The following is a 16635-nucleotide window of genomic DNA, read 5'->3' on the forward strand; positions in this document are numbered from 1 at the left end:
TGGATTGTTCTGACAGAATTAGGGACCAAAGACACATGTGATTCTGGGTTAGAAACACAAAACACACCCATTAGAAGGAAGGCAAAACTGATACCAGATTAAAAAGGCATAGCATCAGAGTTGGATTACTAGACATATGTCAGTCAGAAGTGAAAGACCAGCAAAATTGACTTCAGGTTAATAGGAAATGACAGGGAGAGAGTCGCGCATCCAGAGGAGAGAGTACACATATGGCTGTATTTTCTGGCAGGTTCTGCCTCCTAGTCCCACCTAAAGTGCCACCACAGAGAAGTGGACACATCTGCTTCTCTATCAGCAGAAAGAGCACATCACACAGAAAGGCAACTTTTGTGACTGATATCTAACTTATTAGACACTATAAATGTAGTCGTAAGAATCAACTTAGCCTCAGAGCTTAAAGTTTTTGGTTTTTACAATGAAGTCTTGATTGTCTCCTTGGTTATCACTCTGTCTTGCCTCAGCCTTATAGGCCCCAAAGTTTCAGTTGATAAAATGAAAATGGCATTTCCTGGTTGACATGAGAAACCTCCCCAGCCTCCTTCTGTGTGTTTTCTGAATTTTCCCAGTAACCAACACATCATTCTTTGGATAAAATAAAATGCATTTCTGAGATTCTTCACGTTAAATGCCAATCATGTTGGCATGCCGTGTAAGGATGGACAACAATGGTATCTTGGAGTATTCAGAGGGTGAAACATCCATTATAAGTGTCATGAAAAAGTCCAGGATTACAGGACACTGCTCTGCTACTGAAAGGATGGTTCACTTTAAACAAGAAATCGCACAGCACTGCAGTGGTATTTGATATGAGAAGAAAAAGTTCAAAAAAACTGTTTCTCCCCCAAGACCCATGACATTGTCTACCCACGTTTACTTTCTCGTGTTTTTTGTTGTTGTTGCTTTATTTCTTTGTTTACAGATATAGAGCTTGCCTTAGCAATGACATGCACTTCTGGTCTCAGTGACAGACCTGAGGACTCCAGGAAGCAGGAAAGGGCAGAACCAACTCCAAGTGGTGCGTGAAGAGCAAGAGGCAACTGAAAGCTCATCTTCTCCACATCCCAAGGTAACTGTGTCGAGGGAGTGGTGGCTAAGGCCTGAGACCCAGGGGCAGCACTAGGGTAACCAGGGCCCAGGAGAACAAGTAGGCATCATGCAAGGGCCAGTTGGTGGCCAAGGCCAAGCAGCAAGGAGGCCAGGATACTAGTCTGTAAAAAGAGAAGGAAAACGCAGTGAAGGAGTTGATGGGCCAGAAAAAGGAATATCATGTTCAAGCTCTGATCGGCTAAGGAAGATGATTGGAGTCAAGTGTGGGAAAGAAAGCTAACCTACACAGATGTCCCACACTAGATAAGCCAGATCAGAATTTGAGCAATTTCCCAGGGACTTACTTAACCAACTCCCATGTGAGTTCCAAATAGGATTCATGTACATTAACATGTTATATCCTCACACAATCACAAAAATCTTTATGGTAAATGGGACATTGGGTTCACAACAGTTAAGTGATTAAGTTCATACAATTTCAAAGTAACAGTAGCAGGAGTCAAACCTTCTGTCACTAAACCCATCAGTTTCTGCCTCCTATATTCCTTGGTCAACTATCAGTTTTCACTTAGTTCCAGAGTTAGTTGTTCAGCCAAGTAGCCATGCACAGTCAACTCCCAACCTTTGATACAACTGGGCGGCAGATCTATGGCTCTCTTGAGTCAGCCACCAAGGTGCTGCAAGTGCATTTCCTGGCCCAAGCTGGCACAGGGATTCTTCTCAGGGCTGATATCCTGACTTTCATAGTAACACACTTGTGGAAATTGGCAAAGAGCTCTCAACCATAGGCCCATCCCCAGATTAATTTAAAATCTGGGGAATGATGGAGTGATAACAAATGGAATGAGGTGAGACTCTGTTCCATAGGTTAAATTTGGGGCTTAAAGGTTGGGATCCTCTAATCCCTTGGTTCTCTACTAACCCTTAGGTTAAGAGTAAAGAATAGTCATTACCTTTCTGCTAGATTATTTGAAATTTTTTTTTTATGATTTTGGAATGTTGCTTGTTTAAAAAAAAAAACTTCTTTCATGTTTGATATCAGGATATTGAAGAAATAATGCTTAAAATTCTTCTTGTTCTCACTTGTAATAACTGTATGCTTTATTGTTGAATTCCTGATGTCATCCTCCCTCCTACCTCTCCCCTCCCCTCTACTAATATCCTAGAATTTCCCTGACATGTCCCTAGAAGTATGCATGGAGCAGGTAATGACTATAGCCTGCCCTATGGCAGCCTGTTCTTCAGAGTCCACCTCTACCACCTCCCCTCTCTCCATTACCCTCATGAGCTCCATGTACAGGACTTACCCGAGCAGATCACAGCCACATCTTCCTCATGAGTGCAGTCATGATATCCCCAAAATCTATGCCGGCACTGCTCCAGAGACTGTTCCTTCCCTGAACAGCGGATATCATCCAGCCAAATGAGGCCAACTCCAGGGCCATAGATTTTCCGTTCTTTCAAGGATGGAGAGAGAGGTTTTCCACAGCCCAGTTGCTTGCATACTACCTGGTCCTCCTTTTCTCCCCATCCATCATCACACACAGAGCCCCATACACCCTTGTGTAGCACCTCCAGCCTCCCAGAGCAGTGGCTGTCACTTCCTACGAGCTTCAAGTCAAAGGCATCTGCAGGGTTAAAAAAGAAGGTAAGGGTTGTAGACAAGAACAAAAAGAGAAAAAACATGAGATCATTTGCATCCTCATCCAAACTAAGAAGCTCTCTTAGAGAAAGTTCAAACTCCGTGGTTCAAACTCTGTGAACCAGGTCCATTTTTCTATCATGGACTTAGCACTGACTCATCTCTTTTATAAATGTAATATTTATGAGTGACTGTCTACTGGTTAAAAAAAATTGAAGAGCTCAACAGGCACATGGAATAATATGCTATATAATACAGAATGTAATTATAATATCAGTTAATATTAATGTAGTTCTTATTATTTAAAGCATTCTCACACACAAAAGCATATATCAAATCAATTTAAAAACAAGAGAATTAATGAACAGTACACTTAAATCGCTTGCAACAGTTCTGTGACAGATGAGTAGTTCCCCGTAACGTTGTTGGAGTGGAAATTCCATCTAAGTAAATTGAAGGCTCTGGATTTATAGACGTTACCTTCACATTCCACCCACGTATCCTCAGCATGGGTACAGTTGTTATTCTCCCAAGGCCCAGAATGGCATTCCTGAAGGGTTACTTCTTGTCCTGAGCAAGATATCTGGCTCTGCCAGATTGGTCCTTGGCCCTGGGTAGATTCGCTGCAAGATCTTTGTGTCAGTATGGCTTTCCCACATCCCAGCTGCCGGCACACCACCTTTGCAGCCTTGAGGTTCCAGCCTTTTTTGCACACAGTGCTCCATTGCCCCTGATGCTGTATCTCCACTCGTCCCTTGCAGCGCCCAGGGCCTTCAACCAGCCTTACACTTTCTGGGACTGGAGAGGAGGGGCTGTCTGGATCTGGGAAGAAAGAAGGAGTAAATGTCTTCTCCACACAAGAACATGATCTTCTCAGAAGATGGGGCCCTGTGCACACATCTGTCAGTTCTTGGTGTTAAGGACAGCATAGATTCACATGCTTAACACCACCCAATAGAAACTTGCTTGAAGAATGAAGAACTGGAGGTCTTTATGTTAAATTAAGTAAGACAGATATAAAAAGACTAATGTTACATGTTCTCTCTCACATGTCAGAGTAGAAAATAATGTCAATTTGGTCTTGGGTTAATGATTATTATGAGGTGGGAAAGGCAGGAGATAGTGGGAAGTTAGATGCCAAAATAATTAAATAGAAGTAGTAAGTTCTAGTGGGTTGACTATAGCTCACAATAATGTATCATACACTGTGTGAAGAATTGGGAGGTGCTCCCATAGGCTCCAAACATAAAGAAATATAAAAAGGGACATGCTAATTAGGGTGATAATCTGATTTATCATTTTACACTATATATACACTATATACATCTGTTGAAATATTGCACTGAACCCCATAAAAGGTACAAATATTACGTACCAATAAAAATTGTAAAATAAATAATACCTAAACCAATGAATTAGAAGTAAATGAAAAATCAAACCTCAAAAGAAGAGTGTGTGAATGAATGAAGTGAATGTTAGTTTTTCAAATTATTTTCACATTCTACTTCTCATTTTGTCCTCACAAGAAGCAGTCAGTGGTAGTGTATGGATTAAAAAATCATTTTTGCAAGTCAGAGAGAGAGGGAGAGAATTCCAATTCACTGGTTTACTCCCTGAACACCCATGATGTCTGGGAGTGGGCTGAACCAAACTTGGGATCTGGGAAATCAATCCAGGTCTTCCAAGTGGATTGAGAAACCAATTAATTGAGAAATCAATTAATTGAGTCAGCATGGCTGCCTCTTAGCTTCCACTTTTCCCCTTTAGCAGGAAGCTGAAGGCCGGAGCAGAAGCCGGAGCTGGGTATAAGAACTCAAATATTCTGCTGTGGGATTTGGGCATCTTAGCTGTTATATTAACCTCTGGGCTAAATACCTATGCCCCAATTTTAAAGATTGTAGCAGCACACAGGATATGCAAAAAACTTTTTGGTTTATCATTGGTATTATCAATCAAGCATCTCTACCAAAACTAGTGTTCCAACTCTCAATCTAAGAAATAGAAATAAGACTTCATCTTTGGGGCAAGAAGTGATTGTTTCTTGGTTAGCAAATTCTGTGTGAGAAGACAAAGAAAAAGGAGATCTCAGAAAAGTCATAGTCTAATGGAGGAGAAAACATACATGGAGGGAGAGATTACTAATATATGGAAGGCAAATATCAGAAGGGAAGGAGGGGCTGGAATACAGATTTGTCTGTCAATTTATTTATCATCTAATAAGGTTACTTTGGTTTCCTATGAGTAACTCCTGACTACCTCTCTAGATGGTAGACTCCTTGAAGACGGAAACCATGAAAAACATCACTTTGGGAGCTCATTTCTTCTCTCTTAACTCTACCACCAGCTTCAGAACAAGATACATTAATCAACAAATGTTTAGTGGCTCCTGGATCTTTGCATGTTTGTGTATGTGTTAAATGAGAGACACCGGTTCTCATATAGGTTGAAACTAAGAGAAAATATTAGCTCCTTTTTTTTTTTTAATTTTTTGACAGGCAGAGTGGACAGTGATAGCAAGAGACAGAGAAAAAGGTCTTCCTTTGCCGTTGGTTCACCCTCCAATGGCCGCCACAGCTGGCACACTGCGTCCGGCGCACCGCGCTGATCTGATGGCAGGAGCCAGGTGCTTCTCCCATGGGGTGCAGGCCCAAGCACTTGGGCCATCCGCCACTGCACTCCCTGGCCACAGCAGAGAGCTGGCTTGGAAGAGGGGCAACCGGGACAGAATCCAGCGCCCCAACCGGGACTAGAACCCAGTGTGCCGGTGCCGCAAGGCGGAGGATTAGCCTAGTGAGCCGCGGTGCCAGCCATTAGCTCCTTTAAATAGGAGTCATAATTCCAGGTGTGGATATTATTTATCTCCAGTGCTCAAAATTGAGAAAATATGAGATGTGAGGGATGGAGGGGCCAGTGAACTGGCCACGGTGAGGCATAAAGACCAACAAGATAGACCATGTGGGTATGGGCAGCTAATATATGGTCCTTGAACCCTGACATACTCACTCTCACATGATGCCCCGGCATCCTCTTTGTGTGAGCAGTCAAAAACATCTTCATCATATTCACACTGAGACAGCATCTCTTCCATTCCAATACAATTGACCAATTGGATGAGGACCTTTTGCTCATTTCCTGCTGATGGCTTAAATACAGATCCACTGGGAGTTCCTTTGGCTGCTCCACACCCCAGCTCCCGGCACAGTACGTTCACGTCCTTCATGTCCCAGCCGTCGTCACACACAGTTCCCCAGTGGCCCATGCGCTCTACCTCTACCCTCCCTTCGCAGCGATGGGGGCCTCCCACCAGCCGCACCCTGGGTGAAGACTCTGCAAAGAGATAGAATATTAGCTGGACATGTGAGAAGAGCCCAGGGGGTGCTCAGGCATGTAATCAGTCAATTTGAGACTTCTACCACTCACAGAGGATGTGGATAGGTGGGCACTTAAAAAGGAGAGGTCAGAAGGGAAGGGGAGGGAGAGGAACATCAGGACAGCATTTCTAGTTCTGATTCTCCTAAACTCAAAATTGTATACCACCAAGAACCCCTCTTCAAGATACATAATCATGAGTTCTGGTGTCTTTTTTACAAGATTTATTTATGTATTTGAAAGCGGAGTTACACAGAGAGAAAAGGAGAGGGAGAGATAGAGGGAGAAGGAGAAGAAGAGGGAGAGGGAGAGGCAGAAGGGGAGGGGGAGGGGGAGATCTTCCATCTGCTGGTTCACTCCCTAGATGGCCACAATGGCTGGAGCTGCGCTGATCAGAAGCCAGGAGCCAGGAGCCTCTTCCTGGTCTCTCACACGGGTGCAGGGGCCCAAAGACTTGGGCCATCCTCTACTGCTTCCCCAGGCCATAGCAGAGAGCTGGATCAGAAGTAGAGCTGCCAGGAATCTAACCAGTGCTCCTATGGGATGCCAACACTGCAGGCAGTGGCTTTACACTCTATGCCACAGTGCCGGCTCCTCCTGGTGTTTTCAATTTGAAGATTAAGTGAAAAGGGTTGGTTGAGGATCCAGCAGCATGTTCGGACTCTCTGGTATTTAGAATCAGAAAGACCCATGTCTACCCCATTAGTTCACAAATGAAGAAGAAGACCCACATGGAAACAGTGTTTCTGGGGTCACATTATCCCATAGTGGAAGTGCCACTCCAGAACATAAGTAAGAAGATATCTGTTATTTTCTTTTATCTTTTCCTTAATGATTCCATTTTTCTCCATGGTAGCCAGATTGAGGCAGAATTTATAATTGAGCTGAGCATTATTTCATTATCAGTGACCCACTTCCACCCATCCTTGCTCTTTCATGAAATGATACCCTGTACAAGCACCCAGCTTAGAAGACATACAGAAAGCACTGGGTAAGGAAATAATCAGAGCTTCAAAGTCTCAGAATCCCAACAGTTTTACAGAGGATTCTAGGGGATAAGCATAAAAGAGAGGACCACAGAGACTCTGTGTAAATTCTGAGGACTCAAGAACTTGAATTTATTTTCTGACTAGAACTCTGGAGAAGGAAAATACAATGAGAGTTTACCTTCCTTCTACCAAGACATAGAAGTAGAGGAGAGATGGCTGTATAGGAAAATCAGGAAGAGCACACTAGACAACAAACACTTGTTGAGAACATACTACGTTTCACATGCTCTATTTTCATGAACTAGAGAATGCTGACAAGCAGGACATGACTTGTGTTCTCAAGGAGCTTTTATTTAGAGAACTTGAGGCAATCCTACCAAGTCTATTGCAGACACAGAGCAATACAGAAAAGGGTGAATTGGTCATGCCATGGGATAGTTAGTTGAGAGAGATCTGGTATACCAGGAAAGGAACTATTTGAACTGGTAGTCTATGGTCTTTTGGGATATGAACATCTTAAGAAGAGACTAGTATGGGCCACATGGATGTCCCAGATAGCTATATGGATTAAATATGACTCTTGAGGACAACATTTCCCACTGCCTGTTTAGCATCAACTCTGTCTCAATTCCCTAGAACTTGGGATCAGTGAAGAACTGAGTGAGAAAACATTAATCTGGTTGATTTTAATCAAAAAGGGAAGATTATGCTTGTTTTGCTGATTTGCTTTTCTCTCTTCATTTTTTTGAGGGAAACAATATAAAGAATGAGAGCTAGAGATAGGAATTAAAATTTAACCATAAAAACTAAGAAAAGTTTCAATTTTTGCAAGGTTGTGCTCATGTTGATATATCTAAGTACAAATATAAGTTAAGAGGAGTTGCCTAGGCATAGGTTTTGGGACATTGGATGCAAGGTTAGAGTTTGGATTAGCATCATTGCGTACTCCAGGAATACTAAGCTATCAGGATCACAAACAGGATATTTTATTTCATTTTGGATTATAGAATTCTCACTTTTGATGAATTTTCATTTTCTGAGAGGAAGACTTGAAAAGTTCCTGGGAAAGATGAAATAAGCAAGAGAAAGAGAGAGAGAGAGAGAGAGAGAGAGAGAGAGAGAGAAAATAAATTTAGTTTGAAGTTATAGAAGGGCTCAGGAAAGATTTGAAAGGCAGAGAGTAGAGCCTCTCCTCAGGATGGCTGTGTCCTAGGCAGGACTTTAGCTGCCTTCATCAATGGGCTTGAGGGGAAGACCCAGGGAAAGAAGGGTGGAAGAGCAACATCCTCCGGTGGGGAGGTTATAGAGAGATCTAGAAGCAGCACTCTTTAAAGAACCAGATTACAGGAAGCTGGGAAGGGTGAGGAGAGGGGGAAGGGGCAAGTTGGATAAAGAGCACTAAAACACAGTAAGGTGAATGTAATAGGTTCTGGAGTTTTGTAGCACAATAGGGGTGACTATGACTTACAATGATGTGTAAAATCCCATGTAAAGCACTAGAGAGAGGAACTAGTAAACTCTAAACATAAACAAAGATAGGGAATAGAAAGAGTAGTTACCAGGTATGGCCATTTTAAGATATGAATATATGTTGAAAAACTGCATTATACCCATTAAATATTTGCAAGTATTATGTTAACGTGAAATTTAAAAATAAATTATTTATTAAAAATCAGATTCCTTAAGATATAGGAACCTCCATACCAATAGCAGAGTTTTTAGATGCCCCCTCTCCATGCAGCCTACAGCATTAAGTGATGATGCAACCTGGAGAGATATTGTAAAAGAAACCACTAACTCCTTGAGTTTGGACCACCATGGCATCATATCTCCTAGACTCTCCTAAGGTATACAAATGATGCACTGCCCAAGAGATAGCCAGGAGAGACAAATTCCACTGGCACTCTACAGGGACAAATACATTTCTAATTCTAACAAAGCTGCCATTAAGGCTGGCAAGGCAACTTGAATATTCTAGAGTCCAAAAGGGCAAGTTTATGTGCCAGATGAATTACTACAATGGAGTGAAGTGCATTCTGGGCTTGAAATGAAGCTTTCTGCTATTTGGAAGCTGGTTGTATTTCTTGGGTAACACTAGTTCAAGGGGGAACAGGTCCCCTATCCTCTGGCAGGATAAACCATCCTAAGCCTCCGTGAGTTCTGGAAAAGGAAATCTGCCCACACAAGACTGTGGGGTGGGGTTAAGTGAAAAAACCTGGTGTTAATTGGAAATGGCATAGAAAATTAATTAATTTTTTAAAAAATATTATGTAGGATCTCTGTCTTTAATGTGCTGTACACTCTTATTTAATGCTATAACTAGTACTCCAACAGTATTTTTTTTTCACTTTGTGTTGCTATATGGGGGCAAGCTGTTGAAATCGTTACCTAATATATACTAAACTGATCTTCTGTATATAAAGAGAATTGAAAATGAATCATGATGCGATTGGAAGGGGAGAAGGAGCGGGAAAGGGGAGGGTTGTGGGTGGGAGGGAAGTTTTGGGAGGGGGAAGCCATTGTAACCCATAAGCTATACTTTGGAAATTTATATTCATTAAATAAAAGTTTAATAAAAAAAAAAGAAAAGTAGAAAGGAAGTTTGTCTCCCTCTTAGGAATCCCAAATCATCTTACCTGAGAGGCCAGGTCCGGTGAAAATAGCTGGAGAAAGAAGAAAGTGAGTGAGGTCATGGATTCAATGTCCAAGATTTTGTTCAAAGAATGGAAATCTCTGGATATCCCTTGCGAAATTTTGTACACAGATACAGAGCCTCCAAGTTCAGTCCTGTTGGGACCATATTCTCTTGGGATGACTGTCCTTAAAGAATACAGTGATAGTGGCTAAGAACCAGAGGCCAATTCTGCCATAGTTAACTTGTTCAGCATGTTCACTTTCTATGTGATAGTGACTCAACCCCAAGCATAAATTTTTTTAAGCTAGACAATTAGATTGGTTATTACTGCCTAAAGTAATAGATTGGTTATGCAGCCTTTTGGATAAGAGAATGCTGGGGGTCACTGGGAAGATGCACTGGTGGGGGAGATAAAAAAGGCGTGGGGGAGACAGGGAGTAGAAGAAAGTGTCAAGATTCACCTATGTTCACTCGCAATTCATCTAGACTTGTTTTGTACAGGACCAGATAGTAAATATTTTAGGTTTTGTGGGATGTATGGTACCTTTGGCAACTGCTCAATTCTGCCATTGTGGCATGAGAACAGTCATATACATATAGACAAATAGACAAGGCTGTGTTCCAATTAACCTTTATATATAGACTCTGAAATTTACATTTAATGTAATTTTAATGTGCTATAAAATATTATTTTTCTTTTGATCTTTCCATTTAAAAGTGTAAAAGCAATTCTTATCTGTCAGGCTATATAGTCTGCTGACACCTGGTTTAGATCAATAGTCAGAAAGCTGCTCTGAACTGACTTCTAAACCTCCAGATTTAAGCACCAGCACATCTTCAGAATATGGGATTTTCCTCCATTGTATTGTATTGTGATTGTATTGCTCTATTAGGCTACCTCCTGGTTCTTTAGAGAGTCCTGAACCCCATGATCAGTGGCAGTTCCTGAACTCTAGGCATGTTCAACTGCAAGATCTGCCTACCACCTTCATCTGACAGATCTTTCTGAAGAAGCGTATATCCTTGGACCTCCAGTTTAGAACTTTAGATATAGATCTAAGTATTCCAGTGTTTTATGCCAGAGTATTTTCCAAATCACTTGTAATATTTCTATGCCCCTCATCTTCATAATATAGTCACTTTAGACTCTGTGATACCTTGTTTTCAACTGTCTAAAACTCAATGTTACATCACACATACATGAATTATTGAATAACCAACCACATGCATATTAAAGAACACAATATATGTATGCATGTGAAAAAAAGATGAAAGTTCCAAGCCTCAGATGCAGGTGCAAGGTGATGCAGGCAGTAAATGATTTGGAAGCTCTGCTGTAGGTTGGATAATTACAGGTGACACAGACCAGGAAGGCTTCATGAGACATGGTCCTTCAGATGAGCCTGGGAGACTCAATTATACAATCATGAAGGTAAGGTGTTATATGGGATCTAGAGATGTTCAAGATATGGCCAACACCTTACAGAGAACACAGAAGTGCCCAATACTGAAAGATATATGTGGGCTTTAATAATTAAGACATATGTCATATGTCAAGACAATGTCATAATCAAGACATTAAACACAGATGTACTAGGTTATGGTAGGAATTTAGACAACACAGTTAGTTAGATGTCCGATATTAGTTATCTTGTAGAAACTCTAGCAAACCTCTGATGGTTATAATCTCTTCATAGATGAGAGACCAAGATTTCAGAGAATTATGGTGACCTAAATCAGACAACTTTCAAATACCAAAGAATCAGATTGAAATCCAGGTCTCTTTTTGGTTTCAAAATCTCCAAAATAATTAGGTTATTCTCTAGTTTAATCTAGGCAAAAAGAAAAAAGCACACAACAGCTGGGAAAAATTATAGAAGCATTATTTGGACAGATTTTTAGAGGAAAATGGATAACCATGAAAACTGATTGCCTTGTAGCTCTACTTCCTTTCCTTGCTCTGCCTGCCACTGTTTTGGATCCATAAGTTTGTGTTATTTTTAATGGTACATTTAGTAAAAGTTGTGTGAAGAGGGAAATTAAATAAATTATCATAAGTCTGTCAATACAAATATATGGAAATAGGAAAAAAACTAGGAACCAAAGTGGATTAAATTGAGTATGGATTAAGTGGCTTTTTAGAGTTTAGAAAAGTTTCCAGATGTAGGAGGGAGTAAGAAGCCCATTCTTGAAAAATACCCAAATCTGTGTTGGATGGGCAGGGAGAAGTTTCTGCCTAACTAAGTTCCAGAAAACTCTGAAGCCTAAACTAGCAGAAGCAAAGAAACTCACCAAGAGTCAAGGAGAACAGCAGGGCCATAGCCCAGGCTGATGAAGACGATGAACAGCAACGTAAGGCTGGAAAGAGGTCCTCAAGAAGAAATATTCAGTTTCGGCTACTGGCTAGTATATGAGAAAGAAGAAAGGCAACTCCCATGCTCAGCGGAAGCATTATCAGATGATCTAAAATGGACCGAGGGGATAGAACTAATAGAGCTAGACTTGCTGAATTCAGCATGTTCCAGAGGAAGCAGAGTGGCCAGAACTGGAAGGAAGAAGCTGAAAAAGAAAACCCGAAATAACCACAACAGGCTGTCATGACTTGATTCTGCTATAAACCTGGCTCCATCTATTCTTTGTCCTCTTCACTGTCTAAACAGGGAAATAGATACTACAAGGAAAACCAGGTGTGAAAATGTGGCCACCTCTCATTAGATCAGGCAATGCTTCAAGTACAGTTAGTGAGCAAGAAGACCAATTTTGATTCCTTTACTATAGAAGGAAGTGCCTAGAGAATATGGAAGCCAGATGCCATAGAACAAATGCAGAGATGCCTTTGGAGGCATATCCCACAAGCCATAATCCAGATTCAATTTGTCAATCTCTATGTGTAGGGCTAGACTTACTACGTTTAAACCAGCATTCTCAGTGTTCAACATAGTCTAACACCTGATATTCTCCTTTAGTTCTTTCTGGAGTAAGCCCATCTTTGGAAGCTGAGTGGAAACAAGTCCCTGTGGTGATGGCATCATGATTGCTGAAGTCAGGTGGTCCTTACGTCTAAGGTATGATGGACAAAGATTGGGCAGCAAGACCTTCCATATTTCCAAGCCCTTCTGATTTGTTTTGTTAGTAAGAGTAGCTATGCTTCAAGAACAATTCAATTCTATATTAACCAAGTACTAAACTTCATATGCTAACACCATCCTTGCTTTTTCAAGCACAGTAACATTTTTTACTGTGTAGTAAGACATCTTAGCTTCTTTGTAATATTCAGTCTCAGCCCAAAGCTTGGTTCATGGTAGTCATTCATTTTTAAAGCTGTATTTATTCATTTACTTATTATTATATTTAATAAAAAGCATTTAGTAGCCTTGGGTGTTAAGAACTATAATGAGTGGATGGAGTACATGGTTTGACCCTCCAAAAGGATATGGTCCTTCAATTGCAGTAACATCAGAGAACTACTTCAAAGGAGAAAAATATAAGCAACTATGAGGATGCAATGGAAGAAATGGCTACTTCTATTTAGCCTAGTCAGAAAAGACTTCACAGAGATGATGGCCCTTGAGAAAAGGTTAAAGGATGAGCAGAGTACAGAATCAGAATGGGAAAAGGCCATGCTGTACATAGACAGAAGCTTTGTTATATACAGACAGAAGCAGCATTACCCATTACAGGAACTACATGTAGTTTGGAATGACTATATCACAGCCTGCGTGGTGTACAGGGTCAAGGAATTATTATTCATTGGATCTGGAAAGTCTATTATGAATTGATGTATAATTTTCAGTTATTTCATATTTCCCTATAAAGATTCTGAAGTGATGCAATAACACAGATTTCAGAAAAAAATTCAAAATAAGAGCTATACCATTGATAAAACTAGATTATATTGTCTGTAAAATCCAAGATCTGATGTTTTTACATCAGCACAACTGAATTTACACTTGGAGGAGAAAATCCTTCATTTGATTTGTAGGTAGAAAGACTGGTAGAGAGCATAGTCTCATGATTCAAAAATATACAAGCAGATTTCAGAGTGTTCTTGGAAAATGCACATTATCTTTTAATTCCATTTTTCACAAAATTTTTAAAGTGTACATCTATTTCTTTTGATCTCTTATGGAAAGTAGAATGAAAGAAATGGAGAGAAAAAAGAGACAAAGGCTTTTAGTTCAATATATATTTTTTAACAGAATGAAGGATATGAAAAAGGCAAGTTTTTTGGTTAGAAAGAACATTAGGGGCTGGTACTGTGGTGTAGTGGGTAAAACCACTGCCTGCAGGGCCGGCATCCCATTAAGTCTCAGCTGCTCCACTTCTGATCCAGTTCTCTGCTATGTCCTGGGAAAGCAGTAGAAGATGGCCCAAGTCCTTGGGTCCCTGCACCCGCATGGGAGACCTGGAAGAGGCTCCTGGCTCCTGGCTTCAGATAGGTGCAGCTCTGGCCGTTGTGGCCATTTGGGGAGTGAACCAGTGGATGGAAGACCTCTCTCTCTCTCTCTCTCTCTCTCTCTCTCTCTCTGCCTCTTCCTCTCTCTCTGTGTAACTCTTTCAAGTAAATAAGTAAATCTCTGAGAGAGAGAGAGAGAGGAAGAACATTATCCCATTGGACAAGAGATGTCACAAAAGGGTGATATGCATTTTAGAGCATGAGTTCTGACTGCAAAGTAGAGGAGAAATTGGAAGGGAGGAACACCACAGAAAGGGTCAAGAAGAACGATTAAGAGACAATTGCACCAGTCCAGGGAGAGCAGAGGACTTAAATAGGAAGTAAGAGATGGCACCTGATACTCAAAATATTTAGGAGGTAAAATGGAAGCTATGTTGTTCAATGTGAGCCAGAGACAGTGTCTTGATCTGGAAGTTTCTGAAACATGGGTAAGGTCTGAGTTAATCACTGAAGGGAATACGGAACATGAATAGACAAGTAAAATATCTATTTCTCAGCTTGAGGTGAAGACCTTGTCTCTGTAAGAGGCATCACTGTGCCCAGACGTGAGATCCTCACAGGCTTCAGTCCGAGGATGAGTGTGGGAGGCTCATGAGCCTAGGGATTCCAGCAGAGGGGTCAACTCCAGTGGTGCACAAGGCTTAGCAAAAATTAGGAAATGGGTTGATAAAAAGTGAAAACAAATAAGTCGTGGGACTTCGACAGGAAAGGCCTGGGGAAAAGTCAGTGTTTAAAAGTTCAAGATACAGGAAGTTGTTTAGAAACTGGAGAAGTGTTTAAGGTTTTGGAGGAGAAGTGGTTCTGGGCAATGAGAGGGTCAAGTCAGGGGCCTGGGAGAGAGTGAAAGTGGAAGCTGCCAAAGCTGAGGAGTTCAGCAAATTCAGAAGAGGTTACCAGTAACAGCTTGCTCAGAACAGGGAGATGGGTTGGGAGGAACAGGTTGGGGAAGCCCAAAGCTGTGAGAAAGTAGGTAATTGTCTGGAGATCATAAATATATGAAACATATCAAAAGCTAAAAGCCATCCTGTAGGGTACTCCCAGGAATGGAATGGTCCATGTCCAACTGAATTGGCATTAAGGTAAAATTCCTCCTACCAAAATTAGGTATGTCAATTATTTATGGACTTGGTGAGAGTTGGAAACCATCTTAATCATTTTGCTTTATATTTCTACTATCTAGAATGCAACAAATTGGTTTTGATCAATACATTAAAGATTTTATTCACAGCTCCAGTATATCATTGAGCCTGTGAACCCACTGGAAACACCACCTCTTGGATCTACTTTTTGTCCATTGTTTCTGCCTTATATGATATGGCCTGAGAGATAGAGGCAGTAGAGTATCTAGATGGAATACTGGTATGGAAATTAGTGTTCTGTCAAGCTAGGATCTATATCATCAAAAGAAGACTCAAAGAGCTAGTAGAATACCAGGTCAGTTGGAACTCATGCCACAATAATGGAATAGATTATTAGTCCAGGAAGACCCATTCCAGTCATTCTTGGTGGGAATGAGTCAAGTCTCCTTGTGTGCACCTGTTTTACAGAAGATTGGCCTTGGAACTGGGTTGGGCTGAGCCCACAGGAAATAGTCACTAGAGTGTGTTTTCTGGATTGGAGAAGGCCAGACATTTTGGGACAGTGTTCAGAATGTCCAGGCTTCTCCTGGGCTGACTTTGTACAAGCAATTAAACCAGAATGCAGGATTTTGAAGGACTTAGTTGTTCTTCTCTGTGGGTAGCTGCAAGCACCCATAAAAAATAGCATGATTTCCTTCTGTTGCTCTCATTTGTTTGCCTGTCTCCCTCCTACATGATGATCAGAATGGAGAAGGAGCTAAAAATCATGTCACACAAGGAATAGACCCAGCTCTTGGGTTCGGGAAGAATAAACACTGTCTTCAAGCCTTTAGAATAATTAATTGTTCTGTGAGATTTCTGAGAAGAAAACACCACCTATAGATGGCAACTATAAGACAACATTTTAAGTCTCATGAGAGAAAACTGAGCATGGAATATCCCAGAGACCATGAGATATCTATGACCATAGGCCTATTTATATTAGTTGACCTATTAATAGATAGTCTATCAGTTACAACTGGGTGATTATCACTAATGATTTTTTCAAGTTTTTTTTTAAATTTATTTGTAAGACAGAGAGAGGTAGAGCCAGTGAGAAAGAAAGGTCTTCCATTTGCTGGTTCACTCCTCAAATGACTGCAAAGGCCAGAGCTGATCTGATTCAAAGCCAGGAGACAGGAGCTTCTTCCAGGTCTTCCATGTGGGTGCAGGGGTCTGAGGACTTGGACCATCTTCTACTGCTTTCCCAGGCCATAGTAGAGAGCTGTATTGAAAGTGGAGCAGCTGGGACTTGAACTAGTACCCATATGGTATGCCAGCACTGCAGGTAGAGGCTTTAACTTACTATGCTGCAGCGTTGGACCTTACTGATTTTTTTTAATATCATTCAAATACCA

The 16635-nt window shown here is 41.1% G+C and overlaps 1 protein-coding gene across 2 annotated transcripts; it reads right to left on the reverse strand.

The window, feature by feature from the left end:
• Positions 1–877: 877 nt before the first annotated feature.
• Positions 878–12143, reverse strand: CD5L (CD5 molecule like). 2 transcript variants are annotated; one of them, XM_062193675.1, is made up of 6 exons: positions 11996–12143; positions 9705–9731; positions 5714–6037; positions 3191–3532; positions 2376–2696; positions 878–1229 (listed from the first exon to the last, which is right to left on the reverse strand). In XM_062193675.1, the coding sequence occupies exons 1-6, from the start codon at positions 12021–12023 to the stop codon at positions 1225–1227; spliced, it is 1047 nt and encodes a 348-aa protein (XP_062049659.1). In that variant the 5' UTR covers positions 12024–12143; the 3' UTR covers positions 878–1224. The 2 variants fall into 2 exon arrangements, with proteins under 2 accessions (XP_062049659.1, XP_062049660.1); XM_062193676.1 differs by lacking the exon at positions 9705–9731.
• Positions 12144–16635: the final 4492 nt, after the last annotated feature.

This window comes from Lepus europaeus, chromosome 5 (assembly GCF_033115175.1).
Source record: "Lepus europaeus isolate LE1 chromosome 5, mLepTim1.pri, whole genome shotgun sequence".
In the NCBI taxonomy this organism is placed as follows: domain Eukaryota; kingdom Metazoa; phylum Chordata; class Mammalia; order Lagomorpha; family Leporidae; genus Lepus; species Lepus europaeus.

Coding starts and splice junctions, on each gene's coding strand:
- CD5L (XM_062193675.1), bottom strand. CDS start 12,023: ATGGCCCTGCTGTTCTCCTTGACTCTTG. Junction 3,533..5,713: donor TGCCGGGGCATCATGTGAGA/GTGAGTATGTCA, acceptor CTTTCTTCCCAG/ATCCAGACAGCCCCTCCTCT. Junction 2,697..3,190: donor TACGTGGGTGGAATGTGAAG/GTAACGTCTATA, acceptor TTAACCCTGCAG/ATGCCTTTGACTTGAAGCTC.